This window comes from Myotis daubentonii, chromosome 2 (genome assembly GCF_963259705.1).
Source record: "Myotis daubentonii chromosome 2, mMyoDau2.1, whole genome shotgun sequence".
Classification (NCBI taxonomy): Eukaryota; Metazoa; Chordata; class Mammalia; order Chiroptera; family Vespertilionidae; genus Myotis; species Myotis daubentonii.
Genome location: NC_081841.1, coordinates 73,500,109 through 73,511,632, shown reverse-complemented (window position 1 = coordinate 73,511,632; position 11,524 = coordinate 73,500,109). Strand labels below are relative to the sequence as shown.

The window sequence follows — 11,524 nt, the reverse complement described above, 5'->3', positions numbered from 1 at the left end:
GCAAGTACTTAAGAGGCCAACACTAATCTACCTTGAACTGTGAAAAGTGGCTGGTCTGTAAGGAAGGCCTTGAAATATAATTCATACAACTGCAAGAGCAAAAGCAGATTAGCTAACCTTACCCTGAACTGGGACTTGATTTAAAGTAGTAACTCCTCTATGTGCACGTGCACAAGTGCATATTTTGGGAAACAGAAAGAGCTGGGAGACAAAGGAGAGTCCAGTGGGAGAAAAGTAAGCTTAGCATATAAAAGCACATTAAATGTGGAGAGGTCCCTGTGTATTGAAAACACCACTTTTATCTTACAGATGTAAGGTTAACCTCCCAGGTGTAAGATGTTATTATGTTAATGAGTTTGTTTTCTTAGAACTCTGTGGAATTATATTCCTAATTACTATTTATCTATTAACCTGATAAAACCCAAGTAAAAGGGTTATGCCAGTAATAAAGATCACCATCTAATGACTTTTCCTTTCAATAGCATCCAGAAATTTCCTGATAGATGGAAGGGATATGTGGCTTCCCTTTTCTATCTATAAGTGACATTTTTCTATCTATAGAGGCACAAAATGGTAATTTTCCCAGAGCTTAAAACTTTCCATGTGAATGGTTCTAACACATCAGCTCCCTGAGAGGCCTTTCCCATCTCCATCCTCCTCTTACACCCAACCCCCACTCTGACAAGTTTATCCCAGGTAACTAATTTAACTTCAGGTTCTCAGTTCACATATACTCCACTCACCACCCATTGCCCTAACTAGGTTAATCTCCTTACGTATTTAGTTTCAGAACTGTGTAGTATTATTGCTATATCTATAACATAAACAGAAAGTAAGAGTTCTTAAAGAATGTTAACTTCCCAAATTTATTCTATTAAGTTAGCGTGAAGATTAAGGACAAATATCTGAGTACAATGCCTATGAACTTCCCTTATACTTTTGTGTTCTTCCTCATGTATTCGAGGTGATTCATTAATGCAGGAAGTACCTTCTTCCCCCCTTGATTCTTGGTTAAATATTCTGTTTCATTTAGCCTATATTCTTTTTTCTCTGCTTTTGCTACCAAATTCTTTCCTTACTTTTGTACTGTCAGTTTTATAAGCTTCCCCAAAGAGCTATCTGGGAGACCCATATTTGTTTGTGTTGTAGCCTAAATCTCCCAAATTATCTATGGAAGGTCAATGTGTGATTTCTTGACTGATAATTTTTTTATTTGGAATATAATTTTTTAAAAAGATGCAGCATTAACATTTTTAAGAAAAGAAATATCCCAGCTGGTGTACTCAGTGGTTGAGCGTTGACCTATGAACCTGGAGGTCACTGTTCGATTCCCGGTCAGGGCACATGCCTGGGTTGTGGGCTCAATCCCCAGTGTGGAGCATGCAGGAGGCAGCCGGTCAGTGATTTTCTCTCATCATTGATGTTTCTCTCTCTAACTCCCTCTCCTTTTCTCTCTGAAATCAATAAAAATATTTTTTTAAAAGAAAAGAAACAATAGCTATGCAGGTAGGGTAGTGCTTCCTTTGACAGTTATATGGATTGTAAAATTGACCCTGCAAGCTAAAATTAGAACACCCTACAAATCTGCCTTTTCACTTCCAGATGGAGAGCACTGTTTTCAAAGTTTTAAACTGGGTCAAGTCCAGCCCCAAATCTCCATATCCTCCAATCAACCTACTAGAGACTTTAATTACACCTGTGAAATACCGTCATAGCAGTATTTAGAATACTGTTTGATGGACTAGCCAGGGGACAAGAATCTCCAGGCTATCTTTAGAATTCTGCCTACTGGACAGTTTGCACTTTCAGTATTTTGAAATATCTCTGACACATCCTTTAATGTCAAGTTTACTGGAACCTTCACAGCCTCTGACACATCTTTATCCTTTTTGTCACAACCAGATTCCTCCTTTGTGTTGATTTCACTTTCATTAAGTTCTCTGGCTGCATATCTTGGGTCTCTAGAATGTTGGCAGTGCCACCATTCCCACAGTCAGCCATCTTCTAATCACATCCAATTGACTTTCAGTGTTATTACTTCTTTTTCTTTGTTGCACGTTTACTTTGCAATTATCCACTAAAAAAAAAAAATAAAGAAAAAGAAGAAGAACCTGGGTTTATTAATAGGAGGCAAGGAGGCAACACAAATACACACACTGCTGTCTGACCAACTAAGCAAAATCATTAACCAATAGATTGTGCTTAATGCTGGTTTTCATTTTTCCATTTTAATTAAACTGGAAGTTTTAACTTTTAATTAAACTTGTACATTGAGTTTTTAATTTTAGAGGCATACATTGTTTTATTTTCAGCTCTATTACTTTCATTTTCATAACTCCATCATCATTCTCTCCTGTATCTTGTTCATTTAAAATTCCATTTATTAACTTAAAGATTTAATTTATAGACATTATAATTTGCAACTAATAATTTTAGTTATGAGTATTAATTCTGTAGAGTCAGCAGAAATAATAATCTACAGAACTAGCACTCTTTTCTTATAAGTAGGATTATTAGCAGAATAGGTGTGAGTAAAATCTTTAAAGCAATAGATGTTTCTTTTATTGCAAGCTTATATTTTCTGAAATGCCAAGAGACCCAAATTCTGTCAGGTAGCTAAAGAATAAAATATGATCTTGGACACATTATATAACTTTTAGGTAGAGGTTTGTCTAATTAGCAGGATAGAGTAACTATGTGAAAGCAAGGGAAGTTCCCAAAAGAAATGATGATGATGGTATTATTTCATATCTGGCCATGGCAGGCTTTCTTTATTGTTCTCTCTGCAGCCAGGAAGGTATTTGTCTTTCTGTCTCTCCCTCACTCTTTAATTTTTTAAATCTTTACTGTTGAAAGTATCACATAAGTCCTCCTTTCCCCCCCCATTAACCTCTCCCACCCCACTCTAGTCCCCACTCCTCCAGGCCCTCACCAAGCCTTTGTCTGTGTCCACGGGTTTTGCATATATGCATACAAGTTCATTGGTGATCTCTTCCCATCCACCCTCCCCTGCCTTCCCTCTGAGGTTCAATAGTCTGTTCATGTCTCTCTCTTTTTACTCTACCCACTCTTTCACTAAGGATGTAGATGACTTCAGGTATCTTGTATTTATATATAGTGTAAGGGTGTTAATTTTTGATCCAGGCTTAATCTTCCACTCCCACCTGGAAATTTTTGGTATCTGTGTTTCACGGTGCAGTCCCATTTCCTGTTTCAACTGCATCTCTGGTGCTCATTGTGTGAATTTAGAAGGAAAAGCTGGCTATTTCCTTACTTTCTTAGAAGGATCGCAAGACACTTAATAGTATCTTTGTTGCAATTTATTCAATATCTAGATGTTTTGCATCATCTTTTTCCAATCTCTAGAAGTAGAGGTCTAGTTCAATGATTTTGGTGTACAGAATTTTTTTTTATTATATATGCACATATTCCTTAAAAAAATATAGCATTGGTTTGCATATTGTTAAACTTCAAGTGAAAGGCAGCAAATTAATCTTTTACTAAATATTTTATTTGTGCAGTTCTAGTTATTTCCAATTCTGTATAGTAACTATTTGTATATTTTATATTGTTTTCAAATTTTCCTTATTACAAATAATGCTACAACAAGTGGAAATATTAGGGGATCGGTTATACTTACCAACTTTAATAGATATTTCCAAATTGCTTTCTAAAATATTTTTATCAATTTACAGTCTACAAGCAATGTACAAGTTTTAGTTGCTCCATATAACGGTCAGATTTGGTATCATCACATTTTTAATTTTAACCATAATGAGTTATATTAATTGGTATTTCATTTGCTTTGTTGACATTCCTCTGAACCTGTTAACTTTTCACACCATTTTATGCCATTTGGATTTCTTCTATAAATGAGCAATTCTTTTACTTGGTCCATTTGTCAACTGTATAGTTATTTTGTTAATAATCTTTTATCCATTATAAGAACTGCAACACTTCTACTCACAAGTATGTCATAGGGATTTGTTTTGTATTTCTAGTATGACAAAGCACAAAAAGTTTTAGTTTTATTTTAGTCCACTGTATCAATCTTTTATTTTTGTTTGCTTCTATTTACTTAAGACATTTTCTCTTCCCTATAATTATAAACATATCCTACTTTCTTATAAAGGTTTGGTGTCTTACTTTTCACAATGTCTTATATGCACATGAGGATTTTTGTGTCTAGAGTAGTTTTATTATTTATGGATAATCTATTTCAGAACAATATATAAGTCTATAATCCACTGACTATAATACCAATTTAGTTATATAGAATTAGGTTTTTCCAGCTAATTCTGAACTCTATTCTATTCCACTGTTCCTACACCAAAATCATACTATGTATGATACATTTGTTTAAAAGATCTTTATTCTTGCATCTTGGTTTTTATATAAATCTTAAAATTAGCCTGTTAAGTTTCATAAAAATGTCTACTAGTATTTGTATTTTTATTAAGATACTTCCAATTCATATAGTTGGGTAATTTTGAGCTTTCGATCCATGAATATCCTATCACTCTCCATTTATTTGGGTTTTCTCTAATATACCAGAAAAAAATTTTATAATTTTCTCCATCTATCTTACTCCTCTCTTATTATAACTCATAGAATCACTATAATTTTTGTAGATTTGCATTAAAAATATTTTAAAATTCTTATTACTGATTATGGATATTAATCTTATATCCAGCAACTTTACTGCATTCTATCAGTCTGTTCAGATTCTAGAAAATTATCCAATTAATTATCTAATCTGAGAATATGAGAATTTTGTTTCTTCCATTCCTGATTTAAAGGGAATGTCTCCAGGTATTTACTATTAAGCATTGCAACTGTATGTAGTATTCAATGTATGGGAGTTATTTAGCCCTAGTTTCTATATTAATAACTACTTTCTAAATCAACAATTGACATTCAATTTTACAGAGTATTTTTCTGTATCTATCAAGAGTTTCAGTTTTACCCTAATCATGATGTGACTTTCTGAGTCAAAATCTTTCCTGGGATGAATTTGGCTTGTTGATGTTTTTGACATTTTTAAGGGATCTGGTTTGATAGCATCTTCAATTTTTTAAAAAAATCTATCTTCCTAATACATGTAGGCTTGTGTTTGGTTTTTTTCCTGCTGTACTGTCTGTAAAATTCTAAGTGTCCAGTATTTTTGTGTGTGTATTGGGGTAGAGATGAGATGAGTTGGCTTTTAAGTTGTAGATGTATTAAGTTAATTGAAAAGTACAAATTCCTTTTGTCACTTTGGTTGAGTTATACTTTTTATTTTCAATTTTTTTCAATGTTTTCAAACTCACTGTCTTAAAGTTTTCAATCTACTTTAGCCATAGCTTGTCTTTTTAAAAATTAGTCCTTTCATTTACTAGATGAAATTTCCTATTGCTTCAACAAAGAGCACAGGCTAGCACCAGCATTCTGCTTTTGTTTCTAGTGTTTCTCTACTTTTGTTTGTTGCTGGACATGTTTTCTCATCTCTAAAATGAATTTAATATTTTCTTTACATACCCAATGAGGCTCAAGCAATATATGATTGAAAATGTTTTAAAAATGAAAAAGGAAAATCCACAGATTTACAGGTTTATCTGCAGTATCTTTTTAAATAAGTGTATCACTTCTAACAAATGTTTTCCTCCAAAGCATTATGGGCATCTTTTGGGACATGAATGAGAATCTGAGCTTGGGCCTCCTACAGTAGTGTAAAACTTCCAGTCTGATGCTATCTCTAAATGATATGAGAAGCAGCAATTCACTCACCATGGCAATTATTTTAAAGACCAGTGTGAACGAAGTTTAATAAATTATAAATGTTGGATTTTAACACATTAATATATCCTCTTCATTTCATAAAACACTTTAAAAAATAAACACTTTAAAGTACCTCAGATAGGTCCTAATGGAAGGCAACATTACTAGCTTATTACTGTGTGCAAAGAAAGCTCTTCCTGAACTCTTGAGAATAAGTAATTTTCTATCTTTATCTTGTTAACATTAAGTAACCATTTATTAGGTTCCTGATCTCATGCTATGTGCTATTGCTAAAATGCAGTAGTAGGGAGTGAAACATAGGAAATTAAAAGATATATAATACTGTTTTTTTTTTCTTTTTAAGAAAAAAAAAGTTAGAAAACATGAAAAGGAATAATTTTAGATGTCTTACCATGAATTTAGTAAGGCACTGAGGTCTTGTAAATATCTCATTTCAAAAAGCTAACTAGGTTAGTATTAAATATATTAATTCCGATCTAAACATACAAAATAAGATCCAAAATATTTGCTGTGGCTGCATTTGAATGTTGTGACTCAAAACCATGTTATATGTCCAGAAGACTCCCTATTTTGAGACAATTTTCCCTCTAAATTTCTGGAATAACTTTTATCTAACATTATTTCCAATTTTGGACTGTTTCTTTAATGAACTACAACATTTAGCAACCAAGTGATTTTTATCAGTACTAAGAATTAATATGCACAACCTGTGTGGAAGTACTCCAACTCTGGATTAGGAAATGGAATATAAAATTCAAAATTATTCTAAAAACAAAGTGAAAAACATAAAAAGTTGGGGTAAAATATAAAGTATTTGGAAAAAAATTACCTTTACAAAGGTAAACTCATGTTTTCCTACGAATCACTTGCCTTTTTAGAGCAGGACATTAGCTTGAAGTGGTGGTGAAATGTATATATTTAAGATACCTTGAGTTTCATTTAAATTGAACCGTCTTTCACATTGGACTTTTGGTGATAGGTTGGACTATATTTATTTTACCACGCTCTTACCTCATATAAAAAAGGGCAGATTCTATAAAGTTTGTTTCTTTCACGGGATGTTGCAGAAAGTAAATTTGCAGAACTAGATGGAAAAACAAAGTTAGTGTTCCTCTATCTATTCTGATAAAACTCCCAATCAGGAAAAAGTGATTAAGGTTCAACAGCAATTAAACATTTATTTTACTATCAATACCTGAAAAACATGTAGTTGTAAAGGATTAACATACAAAAGCCAAATAAAGTCATTTTTTTAAATTTTATTATTACTATTTACCAATGGGGAGATGCAATTTATTTACACCAGCAGCCATAGGGGCAAGGGGAATACACAGCAATCTATGTAGGATAAACTACTTTGCAAAAATAAGAATCTCCAAAACAAAGGACAGAGGTGAATTTCACTACACTTCCCCAATGATCCCAGCATGCGATAATGCCAGGTAATGGCCCCTGGGCATGCAGTGATAGGAAATAATGTATGGAAGAATAAGCCACAAACCACAGAACTTTTGTAAAGAACCCCTTCCCCCCATACACACACACACACACACACACACACACACACACACACAGACACATAATAGAATTACAGGGTGATCAATACATTTAATTGAAGAGGAAAGGATAAGAATTTTGCTGTTAGCGGGAAGATAGGTAAGGAAAGGGAGAGTTCCTAATCACTGTCAACTATATGGTAGGACGCATTACCTCCACCAAAATGAAAGGAGTTAAGTTTGTTTTAGCTCACTGCATACCCATCCAGGGCCGGGGCGACTGCCCTGATAGTGGAGCAAAAAACAATACCAAGTGAGAGATAATATGAACTTCGCACTTCATCCTCTAACCAGGAGAAAAGGCCAGTAAGAAAATGGTAATGTCACAATCTGAGCTCCCTCTCTGATGGAAGAGTGGACAATGGCATTACCGTCAGCCTGTTTCCCAGACATTATCTGGAAGTAGGCCAGAGTCTCACTTAAACCCTCCTTTACTTCTATATCTCCTTAGAAGATGTCTATAAAAAGTCAAGGGCAGATTACCCAAAATTATTTTAGCTCTTGCCAAAGTTTGACTTTTTAAAAAGTAATCATCATTCTTGGATTAAAGACCAATCTGTAACTAGGCCCCTACCCTGACCAGGACAACTCTAGGGGGAGAATGCATTAATCCACAATCTTGAGCCCCTATTACTATTGTTTCCTAAATCTTCTAGAGCATGTAACCCAAATCAGTCCACACCGTCCAAATAATTCCTTCTAGAATAAGAAAGGATACATGCATAGCCAGGGTTAGAGAAAATGGATCAGGACCCACTCCATCCATGTGTTTGTCTCTAGCCTTTACTGTTCTTCTGCTTATCCAAGTGGAAGTGGGAAGCTATAACTCCTCATGAAATAAGACACAACAGGAAGGCATATTAGCAAGGCAGTCCTAGAGGAGAAAGACTTGGGGATCACATTGCCTTTCATATACAAACAATTACGTTTTTTCCCCACCCAAATCCCAACAGAGGGAGCCATAGATTCTTCTGAGTCTCCCACAAAAACAAGGGGAAAAACTTAAAAGAAGCCAAGGAAAACGAAACTGGTTAGGCTTCAGAAGCAGGAGCATCAAGGAATGAATTGAAACTGGTCATTGTAAAATCAAGGTGGCAGGCAGCACCTGGAATCATGAGCTGCACCAGATAGGCAGTGGAGCAGGGAAAAGGAGGGAGATGGGGCCAAGCCGGACAGATGAGGCTGGGCCCCTTACTGGGGCACAGAATGAGGTAAGAAAACATTTCAAATGAAGCAGCACCTGCTCACCTTGGGGCTCCCTCCCCTCTACACTTCACAACCCTCAATCAGGGAATCAAGTGGAGGGTAGTTTTGATATGTGGCTCACAATTTCCATCTTCCCCTTTCCCTTTAGCCAAGGAATGTCTGGGGGCCCTTCCCTGACTTTCAACAACAAAAAACAGCTCCTGTATTCAAGGCCCAAAGAAGACCAACTGAAAAGGGCTGCCCTTTGTCAGGGGCAGAGAAGGCGGTGACAGTCTAGAGGTACCACAGCAGAGCTCTGTAACTGCACACCCCAAGGAACAGGGGCATTCAATCCGACACTGCACAGGCAGATGGAAGAAAACCCAGTCCTGCCCCTTGGCTCCGATCACTAACCCATTCACATTATTGAGGGCTGCTGGAAGAGGTCCACTCTGGGCTCAGCTTTCAAAGCACAGCCTCCGGCGCAGCCATGATGCTCCTCTATAGTTTAGGCCTGCCCGTCGGGTAGAAGGCAGGTAGTGACCTAGCACAGTGACCAAGTCAGACCCATGGACTGGCTATGTAACCATAACTCGAGAGTAAGAAAACGACCGCCCCACCAAACTGTTGTCCACAGAATAGTATCTCCAGATATGAATCTTGCTGTTTTGAGAGATCGTGCATAGTTGCAGAGGCCCCTGCTACCTCCCCAAGGGACCATAACCAAGTCCTCAACCTGCCTGGATAACCAAGTAGTCCATCTGCTAAGCCTATGCCACCACAGGGGATGCCGCAAAGAGGGCTCTCTTCCACAAAAGGCTAGCCCTTGTCCCCAAGTCCGCTGAAGTCACTGTAAATGCTGGACCTTCGGGAAATTGGTGACTTGACCTTTTCTTCTTGTTGGAGCCGAAGACCACAGAGTTTCCCCTACCAGATTCAGCTGGAAATTCTCTTTCTCGGTTTCCCCAAATTGGAATTGTTAATATCCAGGTCTCATACTTGACTTTCATTTTGTCTTGAAGAAACCCAACACAGAGGCTCAGAGATCAGAGGAGCAGTCCACTGAGGCCCAACGAGAAAGGCCTGGCCATCAGTTATGTCCAAAGTGTCCGTTACTGAAGAAGCCCTGGACAGCGGGCAAACCGGGAGGATGAGGGACCAAAGGATCTTGTGTGCTGGGCACACAGCGGCTCACCTGTGCGCCAGGGGGCAGTCCAGGAATCCTGTGCACTTCCGGGTGCGTTTGGGGATGAACCTCGCATTGCACGGTGCACGATGCACAGCTCCTCCTGCCCGGGATTTCAAAAACTGATCCCAGGTCAATATACTTGGAAAAGGATCCGAATTTTTAAATTCTCCACTTTGGGGTTTTAAAGGCTAGAATCTTCAACGGGAATTGGGGCTTTTGTCTGATTATTATTTTCTTCCCCCCCCTACTTAGCTACCTAACTTCTCCAGACCACAGGACCGGTCTATGTTACTGTCCTGGTCACCCTCAGTCGCTCTCACATCGCAGCTACTGGAATTCGGGAGGCGAGCGCTGCAGCTGCGGTTCGGGCCCGTTCCCAGGCTCCCCGGGAAGGGAGCAGAGCGGGAGGCGGCGCGCTCCTTTATCCTCCACGGGCTGAAGGCCAAAATCCTTCACGCTCCCCGTGTCCGCGAACTCCAGGTAGAAGTAGCCGCACTTGACTGCCCGGTGCACCTCAAAGCAGAAGCCCAAACAAGAATCCTCTATCAGGTCTACGTATATCTCCTGAGCGATGGCCTCCAGCTTGTTAGTATCCAGGTTGGCCAACGAAATCTCCTCCATTTTAACCTGCAAACGACCGTGGAGAGGGCGCTCGTAGCGGTACTCACAGCAGCTCGGGCGGCGGCAGCGCGTCGGGCTCCGCGGGCCGCGCCTAGGCCTAGAGGCCTCTCGGGGCCGATCTGCAGGCGGCGAGGCGGGGTGTCCGCGGCCGCAGGCAGGGAACCAGCAGCCGGCGAGCCCGCGGTCGGCGGCCACCGCCCCGGAACCCCAAGTCTTTCGTGTCTCTGGGCGTCCTCCGCGGTCTGGGGCTTTGAGCTCCAGCCGACCCCAGACTCACCGCCAAACCGCCTCCGCGCTTCACCCAGCCGCCTGGGCCTCTTCCGCTCCGGGCTCCGCGTCTAGCCCCGCCTCCCAGCTTCCGCTCTAAGTGCGCCTGCGCACCGGCTCCGGCAGACTCGCGGTGCGTCTGCGCAGCTGCCTTGGAAGCCTTGGCGTTTAGGAAGAGGGTGGGACAGACTGACATGAAAATATTAAGTCTAATCGTAAAAAGGTTACAGGGTGGCTGTTTTTGTTATTTAGCTGTGGGTTTAAACAGTCGCTAATAACTCAGCACCCATGCTTAGTGGATTTCCTTATGAAAAAGGAAATAAAATAATTATGTGTATATTTGTGGTGTGATCCGAAATAGTTTTAGGAGCAGTTCTCCAGTAAGTTTGAAAATTTAACTTGTTAAATTAGCTTGTAATCATGTATGGTACTGCGCCGTTGTCATTTAAATCCACTAGATGGTGCAAGGAAACAAATTACAGTATAGTTTATATCTTTTTTAATGAAAAACAAGGCACTAAAGACATAATTAATATATATTGATCACAGGAACCTAAGGCATTTATCTTATTTTAAGACCATTAAGTCAATGTGATTATAAATAGATCATCAAATATATCTCTAAAGTAATTCAAAGAGAAAATTGTATGTATAGTCTCTATTGAAGAGAGGAAACCTGAAATATGTTAAATATACTGTGAGATAAAAGAAGTTTCCTAAAATTGTGCATTATGAATTGTTAGAACTAGAGTCACCCTACTGGGTTTAAGTTCAATATCCAAGACTTAACAGTTCTTGTTTCCTCATCTAAATAAAGCTAGTCCCTATATTATGGTTAAGATTAAAGGACATTTAAAACAATCTTTTATGACAGTTCCTTACAAATAAGGCAGCATTCAGTAATCGGCAGCTACTGTAATCATATTAG

The 11,524-nt window shown here is 38.5% G+C and overlaps 1 protein-coding gene across 1 annotated transcript; it reads right to left on the bottom strand.

The window, feature by feature from the left end:
* Positions 1-7,022: 7,022 nt before the first annotated feature.
* On the bottom strand, positions 7,023-10,682 carry ATXN7L3B (ataxin 7 like 3B). The gene has a single exon (XM_059683657.1). The coding sequence runs from the start codon at positions 10,327-10,329 to the stop codon at positions 10,036-10,038; it is 294 nt and encodes a 97-aa protein (XP_059539640.1). The 5' UTR covers positions 10,330-10,682; the 3' UTR covers positions 7,023-10,035.
* Between the last annotated feature and the right edge of the window lie 842 nt (positions 10,683-11,524).